The 26,501-nt window shown below is 44.4% G+C and overlaps 1 protein-coding gene across 1 annotated transcript in view; it reads left to right on the top strand.

Moving 5' to 3' along the window:
* The window catches only part of FREM1 (FRAS1 related extracellular matrix 1), a 213,905-nt gene that overhangs the window by 55,811 nt on the left and 131,593 nt on the right, over positions 1–26,501 (top strand). Inside the window, exons 8-12 of the mRNA XM_040358513.1 lie at positions 6,223–6,354; positions 13,196–13,540; positions 22,017–22,159; positions 24,702–24,898; positions 25,704–25,794. Coding sequence (XP_040214447.1) covers positions 6,223–6,354; positions 13,196–13,540; positions 22,017–22,159; positions 24,702–24,898; positions 25,704–25,794 — 908 coding nt within the window. The remainder of the gene's footprint in view (positions 1–6,222; positions 6,355–13,195; positions 13,541–22,016; positions 22,160–24,701; positions 24,899–25,703; positions 25,795–26,501) is intronic.

The raw sequence follows: 26,501 nt of genomic DNA, 5'->3' as shown, positions 1-26,501 counted from the left end.
AGGTCATTTTGTAGGGTTCTGGCAGTGCTCATCCTGTTCCTCGTTGCAAAAAGGTCCTGCTGATGGGTTAAGGACCTTCTACGGCTCTGTCCAGCTCTCCTAGAGTAACTGCCTGTCTCCTGGAATCTCCTCCATGCTCTTGAGACTGTGCTGGGAGACACGGCAAACTTTCTGGCAATGACACGTATTGATGTGTCATCCTGGAGGAGTTGGACTGCCTGTGCAACCTTTATAGGGTCCAAGTATCGCCTCTTGCTACCAGTAGTGACATTGACCCTAGCCAAATGCACAACTAGTGAAAAACTGTCAGAAAAGATGAGTAGGGAAAAAAAATGTCAGACACCTCCACCTGAAAAACCATTCCTGTTTTGGAGGTCGTCTCATTGTTGCCCATCTAGTGCACCTGTTGTTCATTTCAATTATCGGCAAAGCAGCTGAAACTGATTAACAACCCCCTCTGTATACACCCCTCCCCCTCTGCTACTTAACTGACCAGATCAATATCCCAGGAGTTCTGATTTAAAAGTGTTCCTTTAATTTTTGAGCAGTGTATATTAAAATAAAAAGTTAGCGATAGGATCTATCCCTTCCCTACTTTATTCAAAGCTAATAAAAAAAGTGGGGATGTAGGGGATTTACATTCACTTTAATAAGCCTGAGGAATTTATATAATTCTGTCAACTAATGTCCACATAATATTTGGGAGTGTGTTAAATTTGTTAAAATGTTTCTGAACTGCTATTAGCTTAAACTTTTTCCATAATGTATTATACTGTAATTCACGTGCTCAGTATTTTTAGGGGATTAAACAGAACTTTTTGTAAAATATTATATTTGAGCAACACAAGTAATACAAACAAGTGTTAATAAGAGCCGGTTCACATTCCCGCGGCACGACTTTGGGGGCGACTCTGCAAGTCGTCCTGAGGACGACTTCAGAGGCGAACAGCAAAACGACTTCTGTATAGAAGTCAATGCAGTTTGCCCCTAACCGCCCCTAAAGTCGTGCAGGAACCATTTTCTAAGTCGGAGCGACTTGCGTCGCTCCTATTAGAATGGTTCCATTGCATTGAATGTGTGAACCGGCTCTTAGAAGTTATATTAATAACTAAAAATTATAAATATTATGGTTTTATTATATTAGTAATATAAACAATTTATAGAAATAGGTCAAATACATATTATTTTCAAAATAAGTGGCCCAGTCCAGAGGTTATTTCCCTAGTTTTAGCTTAATTTTCTGCACCCAGTGGTCTGCCTGCCTGTGCAATAATTACAAATGGTCATTTGTGGATTCCATTGTGCTCAGATTTGAAGAAGAATCAGCAATCTTTGTTTTTAATGCACACTTTAACCTTTGGGTGATTTAATTTACAAAAAAAAAAACACAAGATAAAATAAACACAACTGGAAAGACAGGACCAGCTTTACTTAAGGTGTTTCTAACCCCATAACAGAAAAATCATTCTATATATACAGTAACGTATGATTGTTATACTCACTGTGGAACCCTAGGAGTTAATCCTCTGCATTGTGTAAAAAGGCTGTTTGATCCTGTCTCCTCTGATCCTCGCCTCTTTCCAATGTCCCCAATATATTTCCTGATAAAACAGAGGCAGGGGACAGACTACACATGTTCAGTTTTGTGTGTGTTTTTTTTCTTGGGGGTGTGCATGTGATCAGCACAGGGCCAATCAGCACTGTCCAGATAGAGGATTAGGGGTCCTGCATCCTGATAGGACAGTCAATACACAATGAAAACTCCTCCTACAAGCTGTAACCAGACACTGATAGAAGTCACAAGACTGCTATATACTACTGATAAGAAAAGGTATTTAACAGTTTATATTTACTAAATTAATTGCATTTCCATGTTCTGTGTACTGTGGGAGACCATATATAGTGAACGCAGGGTCTTGGGTTTAGTAAAACTTTAATATAAGGCACTGATTTTAAGTTCACACACATATACCATGCCAGTATTATAAGAATGATTGTGTAAAACGAATTGCAATGCAACACAAACAAAAAACAATGGCCCAGATTCACGTAGATGGGTGCAAAATTGTGCGGGCGTGTCAGGACAAGTCTGATCATTGGAGGGCAGCAGGCTGAGTTCCCAGCACAGCTAGAGAACTGACCACAGTGTATTCTCCTGCTTAGTGTGGTCAATTTTTAATAGGAAAGCAAGGGGTCCTCTAGGAACAACAATGAGTTGACATAAAGGAAGCAATACAAAGAGAACAGGACAATTTATCATATGCCGCGTACACACGACCGTTTTTCATGATGAGAAAACTGCCATTTTTTAGATTGGTCATGAAAAACAGTCGTGTGAAGGCTCCATAGCAGTTTTCTTGACGAGAAAACTGGCCGCAAACGAATTAGAACCTGCTCTATTTTTTCTCATAGTTTTTCCCGTCGTTCTTTTTCTCTTTGCGAAAACCGCTCGTGTGTATGCTTTTCCGAGGGAAAAAAACGTGCATGCTCATAAATTAGCAAAAGCGTCCCAAAGGGTGGCGCCATTCGAATGGAACTTCCCCTTTATAGTGTCGTCGTACGTGTTGTACGTCACCGCGCTTTTCTTGAGCGTTTTTTTTCATGAACGTGTTTATGCAAGGCAGGCTTGAGAGGAATCACGACGAATCACGTTGAGAAAAACGTTGTTTTTTTGCATGACAAGAAAAATGGTCGTGTGTACGCGGCAATACATGTACATAGTACAGCAGGCACAACTTGAACCTTAAAAGATCATAAGTCTAAAGCGTGATGTTGTGTGAAATGCTTAGCGACATTAGTGTTTTTGTGGGTATTAATATTTGATAAACAATCAAAAATTCTATCGCACAGGCGTCACACAGTTTGCATGCTACACAAAGTACCAGTTATAACATAGACTATATATCTGGTCTGGCAATTGTCTGATCTGAAATGAACTGTCATTTGAACATGAGGTTACAGAATAGGAATCCTCCAGATAGCTGCAACCTGAACACCTGGCGGCACCACATTTGCAAACTTCTGTGGTAGCGTGCATTTTTCAGATGAAAGTAAACTTGGTGAAAGCATATTTTCTAGGGTACAAGCTCTTCTAGCAATGAATTTAGCGCCCCTAGACAAGGTGTTATAATCAGGGTCCCTTGGGGACATTTTGTCTGATATCCAGAAATTGTGAGCTAAATCTCTTTGAAAAAATTATGTATTTAAAGTGATTGCAAAGGCTGAAGTTTTTTTTATTCTAATGCATTCTATGCATTAAGATAAAAAACCTTCTGTGTTTAGCAACCCTCCTCGGCCCCCCTAATACTTACCTGAGGTCCCTCTGTATCCAGCGATGCGCAATCAAAAGAGTTAATCAAAAGAGTTTCCTTTTAGGTATCCTTTCATTTTATATATGCCCTCCTCACTTTCGATTTTCTGTAACAGTGTTCAGAAAACGTGATTCCATTAGACTACCACGTCAAACTCCTTCAGGGTGGAACAATTTTTTCTTACTCTGGTAAACTGACCTTTAGAAATGGCTCTCAAAATGTGAGGATAACAGCTTGCCACATTTAATAAAGAACTGTTGGAGCCCAGTTTAGAAAACTAGAGGTGCAGCTCCAGCCTCCCTTGTCCCAATTTGGAGGCTCGCACTGTGGGTGCTGGCTGGGAAGAGCTTGTCCCGGCTCTAGATGCTAAATCCAGCAGAGAAAGTATCCCAAGCTCAGCACAACATGCCTCAACAGTCACTTGAATGAAAGCAGCCTCAGCACAGCTCCATCCATGCCATGCTCCTGATGTGTTTCACCCCACCCCCAGGGGTTAATCATGGAGGTTCATGATTAAGCCCTGTGTGTTGGGGGCATGGCCTGGATGGAGCTGGGCTAAAGCTGATTTTATTCTAAAGATTCTAGATTTGAAGTGATTGTTGGGCATGTTGATGTGTGGCGTTCGAGATACTTTCTTTTCAGCGTAACATTTTTTTGGAAGTAGGTTACCTATAGGAACATATCATAACAGCATGATTATAATTTGAGCCCGCTAGCGTAAGATTCAAATAATTTATTTTAGATACATGTTTTTCTCCCTTGAAGCTTAAATTGAGAGAGTAATTGTTTAGATAAAAAAAATCCATCAATAGGTAATCCCTTATTGACAGCAAAAATAAAGGTCATCAATATAACAATAGAAAAAAACTATTTGATCTCTATAGGGGTTGTTAATTCTGTATACAGATTGCGAAGTGGCATGTATGGGAGCACATTTTTATCCCATTGAGGCCCCTTGTTTCTGTATGCATTATTTGTTGTCAAACAAAAAATAATTGTGTTCAAGTAAAAAGGACACGCCTTCCAAAATGAACCATTTAAGATTGCTAGATAACTCTGTATAAAGATCCATATAATATTGAAATGCTTGTAAGCCTAGATCATGGGGTATCCAGGAATATAAAGATCTTACACCACAGGTAAGCCATTTATAGCTACTATTCCATGTAAACCCCATCAAGCTTCCATATAGTTTGTTTCATGTCACTTAGAAGTTGTAGCGAAGTGTCAATAAGGTCACCTAAAGGCTCTCCTAGACAGTCTATACTGGCAACTATAGGTCTGCCTTGAATAGAGACTGTTGACTTATGAACTTTGGGAAGGTGGTTGAAAATTGGGACAACTGGATGAGTTGGTATAAGTTTCTCAGCTTCCCAATCAGTTACAACTCCTAAACCAGCCTCTTTTATACTGTGTTTCAAAATTCCTTTGGACTTCAAAATGGGGTCTGAATATAATCAACCATATGTTTCAGTTTCAGAGAGTTGTGTGAGGGCTTTGTCTAAATAGTCATGAGTTGTTATGATGACTATGGCTCCTCCTTATCTGTCTTAATGATCGTGATGGTAGAATTCTCTTTTAGAAATTTTTGGCTAAGCCTCTCTTGTTTGCTAAGATTTGAAGGAATTGTGACGTGTGACTATAAGGACTTTGGATTAATCCATAAGACTGTGTACTAAACGTTGCACTGGGTACAAACAATTGTGTATTGGTGCAGGGTAACCAGAGACCCAACACTACCCTCTGGTCTTCAACTGCAGAGCCATGAACTGTTCTCAACCAACACCACTACTGTTAGGAAAGACTGTCCTCTAAACACGCCTTCTAATGCCACATACACACGATCAGGCTTTTGCCCGGCCAAATCAAATCGGAATTCTGACGGAATTCCATCGGAAAAAATAGAACATGTTCTATATCTAAACTCCGATGGAATTCATCAGAATTTCCGATGAAAAAACTCTGATGGGGCTACACACGATCAGAAAATCCCATGGAAAAAGTCCATCTGACTTTTTCCATCGGAAATTCCGATCGTGTGTACGGGGCATGAGTGTTTTGAAGTATCCCATGATAAGTTCATCTCACTGCCCTCTGTAGTTCTGGAAGCAATAAACGTTAAAACGACATCCCCTAGACTGTTTAATAGAACCTGTGTACATGGACTCTTGCTGTGGTGGACGGGCAGCCTCTGTACTTTCAGGTAAATAACCAGTAAAATTAGCAGCTCTTTAGGGGGTAGCGCTACACTAATAAAGTTTATCTTTCAATGGTCATTAGGTTCCATTAAGCAGTTTTATTTCTGGTTTTCTTCTTGTTTTTATTTTTCTCAGCTGGTTATGGATTTTTTGTTTTAATATATCTAATATTTATTTTTGGGGTATTTTACCATGTATAACATGTCCCATTGTAATACATTTTTCACAATAAACTTTTCACAACAACCATTCTTATAATACTGGAATGACATGTGTATGTGAACAAAAAAGCAGTGCTTTATGTTAAGTAATATTGTTTCAGTCTTTCCAGCTGAATTTAATTTACCTTGTGTTTACTGGGTTGATGATTCTATAACCAAGAGGCATACCTCCACTCCCACCTCTGCAAATAAGCCCAGGAGTGTCATTAGAGGGGTGTGGTCTGGGAGGAGGAAAAACTGAAGCCTGTTTACAGTCTTAGAATCGGGCAGTTTTGGTGTTCACTCCTATTATCTGATTGCTGTCTATTCATTTGGGAGATGGGCCCCTTTGACTCTGTACACATCAGCATGTGTGGAATCACAGGAGTGAAAATATTGGCTCTTTGAGTGGCACTCTTATCTTTGTATTGCATTCAATGTCCTGCCCAATCAAAATGTAGGGTAGAACTGTATGAAATGTGATTGACTGTTTTGTTCATCTACTTTATTTAGGTCTTGATCTCTTGGAAGGTCAATCTCGACCAATCACATGGAAACAACTTCAAGTGGTTGATAATGATAATATCAATGCTGTCCGCCTGATCATTGTAGATGGCCTAGAGCATGGACGCATTACTGTAAGAGGTAAGTAGGTTTTTGCTTTGCATCTGAAATATGTAAATTACACTACTGTATAATATACAGTACATATTCACCTTTAAAAGAAAATATATCTTTACTAGTCTGAGGAACATTGTTCAAAGTCCAAGTGCTGATTTGGATACACTTAATAATAAGCTCATCAAATAAATAAGTTTAAAAGAAAATGTGTAAGTGAATTGCTAATTGCTAATTGTTAATTGATGAATTGTTGACTCTTTGGGACCCAGTCAAGTTCCCACTGCTGCATTATTTACCCCTTAAAAGTTAATTTTCAACAAACAATAAATTAAAGGGTTAAGGGTCTAATCCAGTGGTCTCAAAGTACTGGCCCGCGGACCAGTTATAAATGGCCCGCAGGCAGGGCGGAAGTGGGGGGAGCAAAGAGGAAAAAAAAAAAATTGTGAGCTGGCGCCATCTGGTGGTGAGCCATTGGTATTACAAGTTATTACCACCAGATGTGAGCTGGCGCCATCTGGTGGTGGCCGTTGGTATTACAAGTTAAGCATTACAAGTTAAACAGCAATTCTAATGTAATTTTACACTATTTTCACTGCCATCTTCTTCCCTCTAATTAGAACCCCCAAACATTATATATATTTTTTATCCCAACACCCTAGAGAATCAAATGGCGATCGTTGCAATACTTTCTGTTACGCCGTATTTGCGCAGCGGTCTTACAAGCACACTTTTTTGGGAAAAAATTACACTTTTTTAAATAAAAAAATAAGACAACAGTAAAGTTATCCCCATTTTTTTTAATATTATGAAAGATAATGTTACGCCGAGTAAATTCATACCCAACATGTCACGCTTCAAAATTGCGTCCGCTTGTGGAATGCCGACAAACTTTTTTACCTTTTAAAATCTTCATAGGCGACGTTTAAAAAAATCTACAGGTTGCATGTTTTAAGTTACAGAGGAGGTCTAGTGCTAGAATTATTGCTCTCGCTCTACCAATCGCGGTGATACCTCACATGTGTGGTTTGAACACCGTTTACATATGCGGGCGCTGCTCGCGTATGTGTTCGCTTCTGCGCGCAATCTCGTCGGGACGGGGTGCGTTTTCTGGCTCCTAACTTTTTTAGCTGGCTCCTAGATTCCAAGCAAATTTGTCAAACCCTGACTTACACCAGTGCTGGTGGTAATAATGCGCTCGCTGACACCAGTGATGGGGATTAATAATGTGTTCGCTGACACCAGTACTGTTGTTTTTGAAGTTTGAAAGTTTGCATGCGGCCCCCCATGGCATATGAAAACTTGTCTTGTGGCCCTCAGGTAATTTGAGTTTGAGACCCCTGGTCTAATCTTTACAGCCTTTTAAGCCCAGCATTTAAACATTTTGCAGAATGTATTGCAAGCCTTTATTGATATAAAAGTGGTATTATGTCATCAGGGTCAGTTCACATCATAGAAATGCAGTCCATATGTGCTCCAAAAGCTTTTCTGCATGCGCATTTTTTATGTGTTTTTTGATGCGTTTCAGTGCGTTTTTGCTGTGTTTTTGAAGCGTTTTTGATGCAGTCCAGTGCATTTTCGTAAAAAAAATTGCAATAAGCGTTTATTGATTGGTTTGTGCAAATGTTATAGCATTTACAAAATAGGGGGTATTTTTATGGCATTTTTATTAATATATTTTTTTACTAGTAATGGCGGCGATCAGTGTTTTTTTTCGGTACTGCGACATTATGGCGGACACTTCGGACACTTTTGACACATTTTTGGGACCATTGGCATTTTTATAGCGATCGGTGCTATAAAAATGCATTGGATTACTAGAAAAATGCCACTGGCAGTGAAGGGGTTAACACTAGGGGGCGGGGAAGGGGTTAAGTATGTTCCCTGGGTGTGTTCTAACTGTAGGGGGAGCAAGCGGGGGCGTGTGCGGGAGCCGACTTGCCGCCGTAATATGACGGTGGGCAGTCGGCAAGCAGTTAAACAAAGTATGATTAGCAAGTATACATGTAAAATTTCAGTACGAGCCTTGTTAACTACTATTGCAGGGAAGCTGGTCAGAGTTGATTGGAAGATGGATAGAGCCAAATACAGGGCGATATTAAAAGAAAACCTGTTAGAGTCTGCAAAAGACTTGAGACTGGGGAGGAGGTTCACCTTCCAGCAGGACAACAACCCTAAACATACAGCCAGAGCTACAAAGGAATGTTTTAGATCAAAGCATATTCATGTGTTAGAATGGCCCAGTCAAATTTCAGATCTAAATCCAATTGAGGATCTGTGGCAGGACTTGAAAATTGCTGTTCACAGACGCTCTCTATCCAATCTGACAGAGCTTGAGGTACTTTGCAAAGAAGAATGGGCAAAAATTTCACTCTCTAGATGTGCAAAGCTGGCAGAGACATCCCCAAAAAGATTTGCAGCTCTAATTGCAGCAAAAGGTGGTTCTTCAAATTATTGACTCAAAGGGGGCTGAATACAAATGCACGCTACACTTTTCGGATATTTATTAGTAACAAATGTTGAAAACCATTTATCCTTTTCCTTCCACTTCACAATTATGTGCCACTTTGTGTTGGTCTATCACAAAAAATCCCAATAAAATACATTTACAATTTGGTTGCAACATGACAAAATGTGGAAAATTTCAAGGGGTATAAATACTTTTTCAAGCCACGTATCTGAAGGCAGCCCATACAAGTGAATACGAGTGGATTGGCTGCCCAAAGCACCCGCATATCTGAGTTTGACAAGTACAGGCAGTTGCCGGGTTACGAACACAATAGGGACTGTAGGTTTGTTCTTAAGTGGAATTTGTGTGTAAGGCCCTGTACACACGACCAAACATGTCCGGTAAAACTGGTCCGCGGACCAGTTTCCGCGGACATGTCCGACCGTGTGTACGGCCTAGCGACAGGTTTCCTGGCCTAGCGGACAGGTTTCCAGCGGACAAAAGTTTCTTAGCATGCTTAGAACCTTGTCCACTGGAAACCTGTCTGTCGGACACGTCCGATGGTTAGTACGACTCATCGAACATGTCCGCTGGTTATGACGTATGACCAGCGGCCCGAAATCCCGCGCATGTGTCAAATTGATTCGACGCATGCGTGGAAGCATTGAACTTCCGTGTTAGAGAACGTCAGTGTCTTCTACGTCACCGCGTTCTCTGTCCGCGGGGATTTTGGTCTGATGGTGTGTACACACATCAGACCAAAAGCTCCCAGCAGACATGTCCGATGAAAACGGTCCGTGGACCGTTTTCATCGGACATGTCTCCTCATGTGTACAAGGCCTAAGTCGGAACAGTGCATTTTTAAGTGTAAGTTCAGCCTGTGCAGGGATGTTCCAGGCGCTTCTGGGCATGCAGTTATGTTATCTGGGGCTCTTCTGACCATGCAGTATATGTGGTACTGCAGTGTGGGGTGTGTCCGGTGCTGCAAGATAGCTGCTCAGAGGTATCCAGGACCAGCATGGAGCACAAGTGGCCATCATTGAGGCCCGTTCATAAGTAGGAGTCGTTCATAACTCGGGTATTTCTTAAAGGGGTTGTAAAGGTTTGATTTTAATTTTCTAAATATGTTCCTTTAAGCTAGTGCATTGTTGGTTCACTTACCTTTTCCTTCGATTTCCCTTCTAAATTTTTTTTTTCTTTGTCTGAATTTCTCACTTCCTGTTCCTCCTCAGTAAGGTGTTCAGTAAGCTGTTCTGACTGACTTTTCACCACTCGGATGGTGGTGTGAAGTTTACTGAGGAGAAACAGGAAGTGAGAAATTCAGACAAAGAAAAAAAACATTTTGAAGGGAAATGGAAGGAAAAGGTAAGTGAACCAACAATGCACTAGCTTAAAGGAACCTGTTTAGAAAAATAAAAAACAAACCTTTACAACCCCTTTAACTCGGGGACTGCCTGTATACAGGGACAAGTGCACCTATCTGGATGCATAGACATGGTTCCAGTTCTGATGTTTTCTCCCAGATCTGACATATAATTTTGTGCATGTCTTAGAACAGAAAAAGAAGAAAAAATGTCTTAGTGGTCAGAATTCGAAGGCACTTCATTTTCTGTTGCTGGCCAGTTTATAGTGTTGCTTCTTGGTGATAAAGAGCTCTAATCAAAACAGAAAGGCTGAAAATGTTTAATCATATGAAAACTATTAGCCTTCAGTTGTGTGATAAAATTCTCCATAAACTCAATATCCTACAGGCTTCGAATGTACAAGTGTGCTAGAAGCTAGCAGCAGTAAGTAACCCTATCTTAGTGCACACCTGCTTTTGCTCTTTGACTGTGACGAGGCCCTACTGCAAAGTACTTCTCTTCTAAAATGTTAAATATTTAATTCTACTAAGTCACTCATTATCTGCTAAATTCCACGCTGAGAATATGACACTCTTGCTGTCTTTTCAGTTGAAGTACAGGGCTGCAATGTGTTTTAAGCCCCTTGATCACTGGAGAGGTTAGAAGTCATCCTGTTTAATTCTGCTAAACCCGCAAATAGCAGACTTGTAAATCCACCTAGATGTCAGATTGAAGTTGATAGCCTGTAATCCTCTGACTATTAAATATTCAGAATAAATTGAATTTCCACAGCCCTGGAACAAATCGTTCAACTGAAAAATTGAGAGATTAGAGAAAATCTTGTCATTTATGTGGTTCAGCTTTTACACAAATAAGTTACACAAATTGGTATGGAACTTTGACAAATGGCAGTGGACATTTACAAATCTGGAGGCAGTGATGTGTGATCTTATATTAGTCAGCAGCTTGTGTATAAACTATTCATATGATGTAGTAATGTCCTCTAAAATCTTCTATAGGTTTAGACTTGGTATTTCAGTATTTCTGATGATATACTCTCAAATCATTGATTACGTACATATGATGCATATTGTACCTACTGTATGTATGAAAATATATATATATATATTTTTAATTCTTTATTTAAAGATGTGTCAGATACAATAAAGCGGTAACTTCACAGAACGATTAATGCAAACTTGCGAGGTATTATCAATACTCCGCATTGATACAGAAAACAACAAAGAAAGTACAGAAATACAAGACATCCCCAACCCCCCGGGGAGAAACCCCCCAGGCATATCCGGCCCGGAGCTAGCCCACCTCGGGGGGGACACCCCCTAATCGCCAGGGGGGTCCAACACATCATAAAGGGAAGATTAAAATTGGGTAAAAAGTGCTATCCTGAACACACCAAATTTTCAGTTATTTATTAAGGAAAGGTTAAAAGGGAAACAGAAGAAGAGAGAAAGGAAAAAGAGAAAGGGAAGGGAGAAAAAATAAAAGGGGGGGAGTGAAGGGGTCACCAACCAGAGGGGCGCACCCACAGCACCAGTCAGGCAGCAGAAGCCACCAAAAAGTAATTTCAACTAGGTATACTGGAGGAACTCATCTGAGAAGCGGAAGATGTCCCAGTGCATCCATCTAGACTTGTGTTCCTCAGACTTATCCTGCAACTCCACTGTCAACTCCTCCATCTGTCCTATGTCTTTCACTCTTGCGAATCACTGGGCCACCATTGGGGCAGTCTGCTGTTTCCACAAAGGCGGGATGCAAGCCTGTGCAGCATTAAGGAGATGCTTGAGAAGGGATTTATGGTATAGTTTCCTTGACAATGGGGTGAGGTTGAGCAGGACTGCCGCTGGGTCATCCTGCAGTGAAATGTCAGTGAGCTTATGAATGAGTTTAAGCACCGGTTGCCAGAAAGTGGCAAGTGTAGGACACTCCCAGAAAATATGGAGGATTGTACCTGAGTGGAGGCCACAACGCCAGCAACGGTCCGTCTGAGGCCCCATACACACCATAGAATCTATCCGCAGATAAATCCCATCAAATGGGTTTCTGCGGATAGATTCTATGGTGTGTACACTCCGTCGGATATTTATCCGCTGATAAATCTCCCCTGGGATGGATTTCCAGCAGATGGATATTTGCTGACATGCTCAACAAATCCATCTGCTGGAATCCATCCCAACGGATGGATCCGCTCGTCTGTACAGACTCACCGGATCCATCCGTCCAAAGGGATTCCCCGCACGCGTCGTAATGATTTGACGCATGCGTGGAATTCCTTATATGACAGCGTCGCGCCCGTCGCCGCGTCATAATCGCGGCGACGGCGCGACGCGTCATCGCCAGAGGATTTCCGCGCGGATTTCAATGCGATGGTGTGTACACGCCATCGCATAGAAATCTGCTGAAATCCTCGAGAGGATTTATCCGCGGATACGGTCCGCTGGACCGTATCCGCGGATAAATCCTCTCGTGTGTATGGGGCCTGAGGGGGAAATATTTTCGCTAAAGAAAATATTGTTTTTATAAATTGACAACATACTATTTAAAATTCTGAATATAAGCCAAGTGAATTATGTAATTTAGCTGTAACTAGTAATTATACTAAAGCTGTCACTAGTATAACAGAAAGTAAACTTTAAATATACTTCATTGGGGTAGTTTCATAAAAATAATAGAGACTGTTCACCTTGCAGAGTGAATGTTCTCTTAGCTAGCTGAATAGGATGAAACTGTGTTCACTTTAATTAACCAATTGTTCGAAAGCAATAATCCACTTTGTATGTCAAAGTGTTCATATACTTAAAAAAAAAATCAAAAATTAAGTGGTTCTAAAGGTTTTTACCTTCATGAATTCTACGCATGAACATAAAAAATCTTCAGCTCCCCCCCATCCCCTAATACCTGATCCCCATCTCAATCCAGTACTGTCCTGGGTCTCTCCCTCCTCATAGACTGAGACACAGCAGCAGGAGCCATTGGCCATTTTGTTTTATTCGATATTTATTCAATGTTGTTCACTTTGCACACAATAAATCTCTTATCTGTCACTTTTGCAATTTAGGGGGCAAAGGATTTATGTTCACAGTAAAAGACCTTCAGGCTGGAGTTGTCTGCTATCATCATGATGACAGTGATACAACCAAAGACTTTGTCACTTTCCGAATCTTTGATGGACGCCACAGTATTAGACACAAGTTCCCAATTAACATACTCCCTAAAGATGATAGCCCACCTTTCCTAATTACAAACACTGTCATTGAGCTTGCAGAAGGTCAGACTGTTCTCATACAAGGCTCAATGCTCTGTGCCTCCGATATGGACTCAAGTGATGATTACATACGTTACAATATAACCAAGAAATCAGCAGCTGGGAGCATTATGAAGAAACCAGGACAAAAGGCATTAGGTATGAGAATATTATTATTCATGACATTTATGCATATGATTAATCATATTATTTATGCAGAATTTAAAGCATAACTCAACTTTTGTTTCGAAAAAAATATTCCCCTCTGAGTGATCTATGTACATTGCAAGGATTATAACAAACTTTGTTGCAGATTCCTACCTTTTGTTATTCTGAAGAAATCCATGTGTGTTTGTCTGTGCCTCTGTTCTGAGTGGGTCTAATGGGAGTGGTTTCATAATTAACTGTCAGGTGTGCAGCTGCAGGGCACTAATGAGGAAATCTGCTAGGCCTGCATCCCTTTAGATGTGTTCCTATTGAAAGTATCTCTCAAAAACTGAAATTTTTGTTACAAGGGATGCCTGAAATCTGGCTTGTATCTTAGGTTGATTTCTGTGAAAATTGGTGAGCCAATCACACAAGCAGGAAATTCTTAGGTAGATTCAGAAAGAGTTAGGCCGGCTTATCAGTAGATAAGCCGACCTAACTCTGAATCTACGCCGGCGTTTGTTTAAGCGTATGCTCAAACAGAGATACGCTTAAACAAAGCTAAGATAGGCCGGCTTGCGCCGTTCTATCTTAGCTTGCAATGTTTCTGATGGCTGATAGATGGTGCTTCCATTGCGGCCGGCGTAGATTATGTAAATGAGGGGATACACCGATTCACGAATGTACGCCAGGCAGACGCCGTCGAATTACGTTGTTTCCGTAAGGGATAGGCCGCCTAAAGTTAGAGCTGTGCTCTAGTGGACTAGTAATGTTAAAGTATGGCCGCCGTTCCCGCCGCGAGGTTCGAATTTTTTACGTCGTTTGCGCAAGTCGTCCGCGAATCGGGAGTTACGTCGTTTACATCCACGTCGAAATCATTAGGCCCGTACGGCGTACTTAGCCGCAATGCGCACTGGGAAATGTAGTCGCCCGGCGCATGCGCAGTGTCAAAAAACGTCAAAAAACTTGAGGTCAAGCCTCATTTCCATACAACACGCCCCCCTCCAACCAATTTGAATTAGGCGCCCTTACGCCCGCTCGTTTGAGGCTACACCGCCGTAAATTAGCAGGTAAGTAGATTGTGAATCACTACTAGCCTAGTTAATTTACGGCGGTGTAGCCTAAACAGGCTAGGCTAGGCCGCCCTAAAGTTAGTCTCATCTCTTTGAATCTACCTATATGTTTCTGGGTAGCCATATTGCAATGTATTTTCAGAAAATTACATTGTCTGCAGTTTTAAAAGGAAAGGTGAAAGAAAAGGAATGATTAGTGTTGCAATTATATGCGCTATTATTTTTTCTTTATTTGCTATTTTTTTTCCCCCACAAAAGTGGAATTACTCTTTAAAGATAATGACCTAGTTTTATAACTTCTATACACTAAAGGGAAATATACAGAAATAAAACAGAAGTTTTAACTTTTTTTTATCACAAAAATGTCTGCAGTAAAGTCTTAAATGCACACTTCAATTTTTCTATTATATGAAATATAGAAATGTTTACATTAACCACTAGAGGGAGTTCTGTGCTCAACCTTAGACAACCTTTAACCTCCCTGCTTAACATCTATCGAAATAAGATTTAATACACACATGGAGTGCATTAATTGCAATCAGTTGACAGAATGATAGATTTGCAGTATTAAAAAGGAGCAGTAAAGCACACAATCACTGTGTACTACTGCAAATCAGAAAGCTGAACATGAAAATGGAATTAGCATATAAAGTCATTACCATGGGCAGACATAGAAAAATGTTTTTTTTTTTCAAATAACGATTTTTTTTATTTTCGTAAAAGGTCAATACAAAATATAGCAGCATTTCAAGTGCAAGATAGAGGAGGTAATACAAAAATTCCAGCTGAATGTACTTACACAGCGGCTTCATTCTTGGTTATACATTCAGTAACTTATAAAACAACTAGGTAACAAAGAGGAGAGGGGGAGAAGTGAGAGGGTGGAGTAGGAGAAGGAGATGGGGGGAAAGAAAGAGAGAGAAAAAAAAAGAAAAAGGGGGGAGGTGAGAGAGAAAAAGAAAGAGAGGGGGGGAGGCAGGGAGAAGGGGGGGAGCAGGCAGAAGTGTTGGGTGAGGTGATGTACCTTGGTGGTCTGTTGTCGGCTCACGGCGGGTCCTCCACCAAATGCCACCTCTCCCAGACCAGGTCATGGTCCTCCAGCCTATCCCGAATCCTAGCTGTCATTTTTTCCATAAGCTCTACATCCTTGACCCTAGCATAAAGGGCTTCTTGGGGTGGGGGCATTGGTTTCTTCCAATAGAGTGCTATCAGGCACCTCGCAGCTGTGATTATGTGTCTCAGGAGTTTCTTATAGGGTTTAGCTATGCGGGGTTGGGATAGGCCCAGTAGGAACAGCTTCGGGGAGAGGGGTATGGGTGCCTCCACGAGGCGGGTCAGGAGCTCTTGCACCCGGGTCCAAAACGGGACTATCAAGGGGCAGGTCCAGTAAATGTGGAATAATGTGCCCCTGGCCTGGTTGCACCGCCAGCATCGGTCAGAGGTGGAGGGATAAATCCTGTGGAGGACGTCCGGGGTCAGGTACCAAAAGAACAGCACTTTATACGTGTTTTCCTTATAGAGGGTGCATATCGAGCTCTTGGCCGCCTGCCTCCAGACCGCCCTCCACTCATCCTCTTCAAGCTCCCCTCCCAGCTCCCTCTCCCAACGGAGCATGTAGGTGTGTTTGCCTTTAGTTTGTAAGGGGTATTCATTTAGTATTTGATAGATGTCTGATATGAGGCCCCTTCGGGCTGTGCCCTCTAGTATGATACGCTCAAATGGGGTCGGTTTTGAGAAAAGAAGCCGGGGGGCTATCGTGTGGGCGTAGTGGCGGATCTGTAGGTAGCTGAAAAAAGCCTGTCGTGGGATGTCATGTTTGGCTTGGAGCTCAGTGAAGGAGTGCAGGGTGCGGGATCTGGGGTCTACTAGGTGACCAAAGTGAAACAGGTTACGCGAAGCCCAGGGCCATGACATCTGGTGGGTGAGACTCGTCGGTAGTTTTACAGTTATAAAGGAAGGAGGTCAGTAGGGAGCTATCAGACTTGAGTCGACAGTCTTGGGCTAGCTTCCTCCAGATACTTAGCAGCTGGCGCATGGAACCCAGCAATCGTCCGGGCTCCACCGTCGCGTTCGCGTTCCATAAGAGATTATTGGGGTGTATTGGGGCCAGCCAAATCTTTTCCACCTCCGTCCACCTGTTGTAGGACTTCTGGGGAAACCATGATGCCACCGCTCGGAGTTGTGAGGCCTGGTAATATTTGACCAGGTCTGGGAAGGCCAGACCTCCCTCGGTACGCGCGGCCGTCATGACCGAGCGTGGGATCCTGTGGCGCTTGTAGTTCCACACATACCGGAGGAGGTCCGCTTGTAGGGCGCGCAGATGGGCGCATGGGACCGGGACTGGCAGGGTCTGGAAAAGGTACAGCAGTTTTGGCAGGATCACCATCTTTATGGCTGCTATCCGGCCCAAAAGGGATATCTGGTGAGACTTCCATTTATGGATCAGCGCCCTTATTGAGCTGTATAGGGGGGGGGAAATTGGCCTGGTACAAGGATGCAAAGTTCGGGGTCAGATGGACACCCAGGTATTTCAGGGAGGTTCGCTCCCAGTGGTACGGGAAGACGGACTGTAAGTGCAAGGCCTCGGGTCCGGGCATGTTAATTGGCATGGCCATAGACTTGGACGTATTGGTTTTATAACCCGATAGGGCCCCGTAGCGTTCTAGTTCCCTTTGTAAGTTGGGTAAGGAGATGCGGGGACGCGTCAGTGTCAGAATGATGTCGTCGGCGAAGAGGGAAATTTTAAATTCCCTTCCCCTTACTGGGATACCCCGAATATCCGGGTTGCCGCGTATCGTTGCTGCTAGAGGTTCTATGCAAAGGGCGAAGAGGAGGGGGGACAGAGGGCACCCCTGGCGAGTGCCATTAGTAACGGGGAAGGTGGATGAGGTGGCAAAGGGAGTTTTCACCTGCGAGATCGGATTAGTATAGAGGTGTCGGACCGCCTGAAGGAAAGGTCCCCCAAAACCCATATGTCTTAACGTGGCGAGCATGAAGGGCCAGCCAAGGCGGTCAAACGCCTTTTCTGCATCTAGGCTCAGGAGTAAGGACTCCGAGCCCTCCCTGCCCGCCACGTCAATGAGGTCAATCACCTTTCTCGTGTTGTCTCCCGCTTGGCGGAGGGGGACAAAGCCCACCTGGTCTTTATGGACCAAGGAGGGTAAGACTGCGTTTAAGCGGAGGGAGAGGACCTTCGTGAAGATCTTAAGATCTGAGTTCAGCAGGGCTATTGGCCTGTAGCTGGCGCATACTGCGGGGTCCTTGTCTGGTTTAGGGATAAGGGTGATAAATGATCGCTGCATATCTTGTGGGATAGGGGTTCGGTGTAGAAAGGCGTTGAAGAGCTTCGTCATATGGGGGAGGAGTGTGGGGAGGAAGGTCTTGTAATATTCGTATGGGAACCCGTCTGGGCCCGGGGATTTGCGAGCGGGTAGGGCCTTAATGGCCACGGTCAGTTCCTCTCCTGTGATGGGAGCGTTTAGGGAGGCCAGGTCCTCATGCTTTAGCCGAGGGATGCCCGCCTGTGTCAGGTATCGTGTCATCCTATCTAACAGGTCGGGGGAGGGCGGGTTGTGGGGGATTTCTGGCTTGTTGTACAAGTCCGCGTAGAATGCTGCAAATGCGTCCGCAATACTTTGAGGGTGTGATACAATATTACCCGATCTGTCCTGGACCTGGTGCGGGGTGGAGGCGAGTGTGCGGTCTGTCAGTTTCCTCGCCAATAAGGCTTGCGCCTTGTTGCCCTTGTCATAATATACCTGTCGTAGGCGAACTAGGGCTTTCTCGACTCGACCCAGCGCCAGGTCCCGGAGTGTCGACCGTACCAGGGTGATACGTTTAAGGAGCATTAGGGAGGGTGAGGCCTGCAGGCGGGTTTCTAGGGTTCGGAGCTGCGTTTCCGCCTGCTCTTTAGCCGACTCAGCGTTCCGTTTTAGGGCCGAGGAGATGGCCATGCAGCGTCCTCTGATTACCGCTTTATGTGCGGCCCACAGAGTGGCAGTGGAGATGTCCTGTGTGTCATTTTCGCTAAAGTAGAGTTGGAGGGCAGAGTCTATTTCCATTTTAGAGGGGGCGTGCTTCAGGAGGAAATCGTTTAGACGCCAGTTATAGGGCCTACGGGTGGGGGCGTTCAGGTCAAGGGTCAAGGTAATGGGGGCGTGGTCGGACCAGGAGATGGGCAGGATCCGTGCTGTATCAGTAACGCGTAACGTGGTGTTGTTTAGTAGGAAATAGTCTATGCGCGAGTGCGTGTGGTGGGGGGATGAGTAAAATGTAAACTGGCGGTCCCCTGGGTGAAGCGCCCTCCATGCGTCAAACAGAGCATGTTTCCTCGTTAGCTGGCGGAAGAGCCTAGAGTCCCGCAAGGCCCTTGCCTGCGAGGCCCGAGGATCCACCACCAAGCGATCCCAGGTTGCCGAATGGGGTAGATTGAAGTCCCCTCCCACTACCAGTAGGTCGTGGGGGGATCTGGCCAGGCCTGCAAAAACCCGACCCAGAAATCTGTGCTGATGTGCGTTGGGGGCGTACAGAGTGCATAGAGTTACGTCCCGTGAGTGCCATGTTCCCCGCAGGATAATGAAGTGGCCTAGGGGGTCTATGTAGGAGTCTGTGCAGGTGAAGGGGGTGCCCTTTTTTACCAAAATTGCTACCCCTGCCCGTTTCCGTGAACTAAAGGCCTGATATATTAAGGGGAAGTATCTGGACGTGAACGCAAAGGAGTCGCCCTTAGAGAAGTGCGACTCCTGTACCATTACGATCTCCGCCCCTGACTGCCTAAATTCCCTAAGTGCCAGATGACGTTTCCTGTTGGAGTTAAGCCCGTGAACGTTCAGGGATAGTAACTTAGCCATACTGTGGGTGGAGTGACCGTGGTTTATACTTAACTGGAGTCAGGTGCGTTGCATTCGGTTCTGGGAGGGCGAGTGGAGGAGCCGCCGGGCCGACAGCCACCTGGACGCGCCGTCGGGTCCTGCCTGCGGGGGAGGGGAGAGAGAGGTTTCTGAAAAGAAAGAGAAAGATGAGAGCAAAAGACCAAAAAAAACACACATCAACATTCAACAACGGGGGCCCGAGTGGCCTAGGGGCCCTCGGGTCCCAACAGTTCCTTAAGGACCTTCCGACCAAAATGTCCAAAAATGTGGGTCGGGGGGGCAGGGGGGTGACGTGGAGAGATTCCACTAGGGGGATTGGGAAGGAAGGAACTCTCAGGCTATCAGCCATGGGGGGGGTCCGTAATCAGAAGGGCAGCCTCTACGGTGTCTCGTCCAAGACAGGCCCGATATATAGCGTTGAAGTAGGGCTGGGGCAACCGGGGGGTAAAGTAACAAAATAACAACAAAAATGAATCAAGAGGGCTTCATGTAGCTTTCTGGGCGGCTCTTGTGGCCAGGGCGGCTGTCTCAAGTGGGGCTGTGCCTGGGGGATTTTCGAGCAGGGTCTCGTCCCCTGGGGCGTCTGGGTGGGGGGACCTTCTGCCAGACCACTGGCGGGGGGGGTGGCGTGGCCACAAGGTCCCAGTCCGGCAACTGGGGGACGGGAATGTCCAGGGTTCTGCAGAAGGCGTCTAGGTCCTCCGGGTAACGTAATGTGGCAGAGGTCCCCTGATGGGTAGCGGACAGGCTAAAGGGGAAGCCCCATCGGTAGACGATGTCTCTGTCCTGTAAGGTACGGAGCAGGGGTTGTAGAAGCCGTCGTTTCTGCAGGGTGATCCAGGAGAGGTCCGGATAGAGCTGTAATGGGTTGTTGTGAAAGATTAGGTTGCGAATGGGACGCGCTTTACGCATTATAGCTTCCTTCATCGGGTAGGAGTTTACACGGCATATAACATCCCGCGGTTTGGAGGCAGGACCCTTTGGCTTAAGGGCTCGGTGGGCTCTATCCATCTCAATGGGCTTGTCAGCTGGTGCGCCCAGTATGTCGTTGAATAAATTCTGGAGGGTCAGCTGGAGGTCCTCCGCCCCGTCCACTTCGGGGAGAACGCGTATGCGAATGTTGTTGCGGCGCCCCCTATTGTCCAGGTCTTCCATGTGCCGCTGCATATCTCTGAGCATAAGGTGATGATCTGACGCCTGAGTTTGGGTGCGGTGAACCGCCAGTTTAGTCTCTTGTATCTCCTCCTCCGCCATCTCCACTCTGTCAGCTAAGTGTTTGAGGCCTGTGTGTAGGGCCTGTATTTCAGTGCGGCACGTCGCCTTAACATCTTCAATCAATTGTTTAAAATCCTCTTTCGTGGGGAAGGCCTGCATATAGGACTGCCATGGCGGGGGAGGATATTGGGGAGCTCCTCTGGCGGCAGTCGGGTTATAAAGTGGATCGGTGGGGGGCGGTCGGTGGCTGGAGACCGGTTCTGCATGCCCTCTGGCCTCTAGGGGGGGGGGGTTGATGGGATGAGTCCCATGGTGCGGACCAGGCCTCAGCCTGATCCCCCAGTGAGGTGGGGGCCCTTCCATGCCACGGGGTGCTATTGCTGGCCATGGATGCGTATGAGGGGGGAGAGATCCCTCTCCGATCTCCGGCCTCGGGATGGATAGCCTGATGGATCTGTCCCCTGGCTGCAGGGGAGGCATGCTGGGGCCTAGCACTGGCTGAGACACTGCCCTGCTCTGGGGAGCTCATGGAGGCCTGGGAGTTGGTGGGGGCTTGGAGAGCCGGAAAGTCCTCCCCGGTGAACGTGGGAGAGGGGGAAAACTGGGCCCCGTTTTGAGAGACCTGATCCGGGGCGGTGCGGAGCAGACGGGGGAAGGCCCCTGTACATTGAGTGTCCCGGTCTCGGGGGTCGGGGGTGGTTGCGGCCTGTGCCGCATGGTCCGCGGCAGGGGGGTAGGGGTGCGGGGATCCACTCACCCGTAGCTGGGAGCCATCCGGGCTCTCGGAGAAGGCCGAGGTCCGCGATCGGGTCGGGGATGGCTCTGGATGGCAGGTCTGAGGCGAGCGAGGGGGAGATGTCCCTGTGCTGAGCGGGGCCGCGTCCGGCGCCATCTTGTCCCCTTCACCCGGCGGCATGTCGGGTGGCTTAAAGTATCGCTCGAAGGTCGTGGAGGAGCCTGGCGGGGGTTGGGATGATCCCCGTGCCTTTGTGGATCTGGTGGTCCGCGATCCGCCCATGGATGGCTGCAAAATCCCCTGGTTTTTTGCCTAATTGCTGCGGGCTGGAGAGGAGCTCTCAAGGGATGCTTCCTTCCAGGCTGGCTTCCGGTCACGCCCCAGAAAAATGTTTTTAAAGCAATGATAACAATTTTTGCAGCAACCTGATGATTTTTTAGAGAGCTACTTGCATTGTAAAACAGTCCTGGCATTGTTAATGTTCAGGTATAAAGTAGGAAATGTATGTTTAAGCTTATGGCAGTCTTTGTCTGAGATTAATGATGAACTGTTGTAGCACTTTAACTTTTATTCTATATTTCCTCCTGTTAAAGCGTATCCTGTTACAACTTTCCTGCAAAGAGACTTGTTTAATGGTTTCATATATTACAAGCATCACGGAGAGGAAATCTTTGAAGATTCTTTTGACTTTATTATGTGTGACAGCCATACGCCCCCTAACCTCTCTGGTCCTCAGGTATGGAAGGAATGCTCCATCAAGTGTTCAGCAAATGCAGCTAACTGATAAATATCTGTCCTCTCTCAAAGCTCTTATTCTACTGAAAATGTAACATCTTGTGAAAGTCTTATTATTCTTCAAGCTGATCTTGTCTTGAATACTTTCTAACAGTAATTTTAACATGTTTCTATAGGAATTCACTATCAGGATTTCTCTGCATTTTAATTGAAACCATTATACCCAGGAGGGGTTTATAAATTAGACCGTCCCCTAGTAATGGTAAAATGTATGCCTATTTAAAAGCATAACAGCTTAAGGTATTTCTTTCAAATATATAGATTTTTGGTCAGACGTTGATTTTCTATGGAGCAACTGACTATTTTATTTTTTTATTTTTACACTTTTGGGGTAGATTTACTAAAGGCAAATTGGCTTACTTTGCAAGGGAAGTTGCACTTTGCAAGGAAGTTTTCTTCAGAGCTGATGCCGCGTACACACGATCATTTTTTGGCATGAAAAAAACGTCGCTTTTCAAAAACGTCATTTAAAATGATCGTGTGTGGGGTTCACATCATTTTTCAGGTTCTGAAAAACGAAAAAAAAAAAATTGGGGTTGTAAAAAATGATCGTGTGTGGGCTAAAACGACGTAAAAAACCTGTGCATGCTCAGAAGCAAGTTATGAGAGGGGAGCGCTCGTTCTGGTAAAACTACCGTTCATAATGGAGTAAGCACATTCATCACGCTGTAACAGACAAAAAAGCGCGAATCGTCTTTTACTAACACAAAATCAGCTAAAGCAGCCCAAAGGCGAATGGAACTTTCCCTTTATAGTGCCGTCTTACGTGTTGTACATCACCGCGCTTTGCTAGATAATTTTTTAAAAACGATGGTGTGTGGGCAACGTCGTTTTAATGATGAAGTTGGAAAAACTTCGTTTTTTAAACATGCTAAAAAACAACGTTTTTTTTTTCATGCTGAAAAATGATCGTGTGTACACGGCATTAGTCAACCAGTTTCTGCCCGCCCACCGTCAAATGACATAGGGACAGCTCTCGTTCTGGGTGGACCACAAGGGTCGCTCTCGCTTGCCCGCGGGGGCACGCAGCTAGGACACAGAGCCATTCTGATCTCTGCAAAGAGCTACTTCTGTGGCTCTTTGACCATGTGATCAGCTGTGTCCAATCACAGCTGGTTACATGTAAATGCGGAAGTGCCATAAATTGGCTCTCCTCCCCTCACACTGACAGAGTGTTTGGCGAGGAGAGCTGATCAGCGGCATCTCCTCGCAGGGGAGGACAGGGAAGGTAATCAGGGCCCTGATTACAGTAAAGCTGCAGCAGTGCCACCAGTCAGTGCCCATGAGTGCCATCAATCAGTGCCCATGATTCTCCTCAATCAGTGCCCATGAGTGCCACCAATCAGTGCCATGCGTGCCCATCAGTGACACAAATCAGTGCCCATCAGTGATACAAATCAATGCCCATTACTGGTGCCAATCAGTGACAAAGTGAAATTTCACCACTTTTACTAAGCTCTGGGGAAAATCCCATTGCAGAGTGAACAGCCTATTTGCTTTTAGTAAACCAGTCTTGAACTAGGCAAGCACCTCAAAAGGGGATGTTGGCAATTGTTCACCATCTGAGTGTTCAAGGTGTTGCGGCACAGAAGATTTTTCGTGTCTTGGAGCAGATTGGAGCACTGTATTCTCTCAAAGGCATTTTGTAGTTAAAGCGGATGTGCCACTAAAAAAATATATTAAAAGCCAGCAGCTACAAATACTGCAGCTGCTGACTTTTAATATAAGGACACTTACCTGTCCTGGAGTCCAGCGCCGATCGCAGCAGATGACGAGCGATCGCTCGTCACCCTGCTGCTCCCCCCTCCATCCACGGTGAGGGAACCAGGAAGTGAAGCGCTCCGGCTTCACTGCCCGGTTCCCTACGGCGCATGCGCGAGTCGCGCTGCGCCCGCCGATTGGCTCCCGCTGTGTGCTGGGAGCCGAGTGTTCCCAGCATACAACGGGGGACGGACGGGAAGCAAGGGAAAAACCCGTCTTTTGCCCGTATCGTAGGGCCGGAAGTGGGTGCAGATACCTGTCTGTAGACAGGTATCTGCACCCCCCTCCCCCCTGAAAGGTGTCAAATGTGACACCGGAGGGGGGGGAGGGTGCCGATCAGCGCGACTCCACTTTAGAGTGGAGATCCGCTTTAAGTCTGGTTTTTCTTCCATTGTGCCCCATTGCATAGGTTTCATAACTTCTTATTCCACTGACACAAAAGGACGTAAGTGAAAATCGTTTTAAAGTTAGGGGAAATCCTATCTTGACAGATGTATTTATTAAATTATTTTCCTTCTATTCTTGTTTCAGTGGGAACTGTCAAACAAATATGACTTAATAAAATAATGGCTTGCTCAGATTATATTGCAACCCAAAGCCTGTTTGTTTTTTGTAGGCAAGCTATTTGCAAACCACGAACAATACTTTGACAAATGTAGTGATCATAATGAGTGATTTGTTAAGAAAAATTGAAATCACTTTGTTACTTTTTCTGATTGTAGACTGTGATTATACATATAATACCGGTGGATGACCAACTTCCCAAGGAAGTTCCGAAAACAGTTCGCAATTTGCTTCTTAAAGAAACAGAAATTGCTTACATTACAAAGAAACAGCTACATTTCATAGACACTGAGTCTCCAGAAAGAGAACTTATTTACACCGTGACTACTCCACCATGCCGATCATCAGCATCCAGGTAACAATTGTGCTTTCCTAAATTCCAATTTTCTCATACATTCCACCAATGTACAGAGCAAGGCTGAAACCACTACATTATAAGCCCCCAGACTTGTTTACCTGATTTATGGAGAAATGCATTTAAATTGCCTTGCAACAGGGGACAACTTGCATGGCCTACAAAAAAAAAACATTAAAGTGGAAGCATCCAATTTGAGATTGCTCAACAATACGTCAAATAGGACTCAATAGACTGGTAATGCTTTATGAGTTCCAGAATGCCAGGTCAAGATGTGTTTCCTTATCATTTGCAGTTTCCGCAGTTAGCAGATTTTTCTGTGCAGTAGTAACAATCACTAGCTTTAGAGGGGATCTATTATACCTGAGATGCCTCTTATGGGATTTGCTAGTTTGTAACCCTTGTTTTGTTGTATACTGCTGTCAGGGAAGAGAACACAGTTATACTTTATTTAAATCTATATCTGAAAAAAAAAAGGGGGACGGAAGCATCTGTCCTCTATAAATTGAGACCTATTGAGTAAGCTATTCTGAAGGTGGACAACACAGTTGGAGCATATTTCATGTGAAGTTCAGAACATATGCAGTATTGTAGATAATTTACCTGTTTAAACATATTGGATTCATTTCTAATGACATATTTGTGTTTTACCACTGGTTGTGTATGTGGTTGTAATATTATTACTTTTTTTTTTTAAATGGTGTTGATTTATTGGCTAGCATGTTTGTAGAGGATATATTATATTATATATGGTATATATGGTTTGCTGATACCAAACATTTTCTGCTCTAATTTCTATGCACAGTGGTCTAGAAGCTGGAAAGATTATTTTAGTGGAAACAGTTCCCATGTTTGTAAAGGATCACACTGCTAGCATGGTACTGACATTTACCCAGGTAAGAACTGAAGTTATACAACCCTAGGTTGATGTGGATTATCATATCAACAATAAACCAAAAATTTGTAATGCCTTTATTTATTTATCCATTTGCAGAATTATAGGATACAATTGAATTATACAGGTTGAAAAAACATTTTTGATAAACATCTTGCTTAGTATCATTCATTAATTTATGTTTTTATTGACACCTTTATATTTTTTCATTACATAAAGTTTTAAAACATTACTGACATCAAGAAAAAAAAATCACCACTTTTGCTTCAGGATAATCTCCAACCTATCCTTTTGCCTGTGTGACATCTGTTGTCACTAAATAAACATCATAGGACACAGTTTAAGTTTCATGCCTCGTACACATGACCGGTTTTCTCGGCAGGAAAAAAAACAATGCTCTCAAGCCTGCCTTGCATGCACACGTTCAGGCCAAATACCGCCTGTCCAAAGCACGATGAGGTACACCACGTACGACGGGACTATAAAGGGGAAGTTCCATTCAGATGGTGCCTCCCTTTGGGCTGTTTTTTGCTGATCCTCGTGTTAGTAAAAGTTTGGTGAGACACGATTCACGCTTTTCAGTCTTTGTGCTTTTCAGTCTGTTACAGCGTGACGAATGTGCTATCTCCATTCCGAAAGCTAGTTTTTCCAGAATGAGCGCTCCCGTCTCATAACTTGCTTCTGAGCATGCACGTTTTTTTCCCCTCG

Source organism: Rana temporaria, chromosome 1, assembly GCF_905171775.1.
Source record: "Rana temporaria chromosome 1, aRanTem1.1, whole genome shotgun sequence".
NCBI classification, from domain to species: Eukaryota; Metazoa; Chordata; class Amphibia; order Anura; family Ranidae; genus Rana; species Rana temporaria.
Note: the sequence above shows the minus strand (reverse complement) of the source record. Positions and strands in the feature narration are given on the sequence as shown.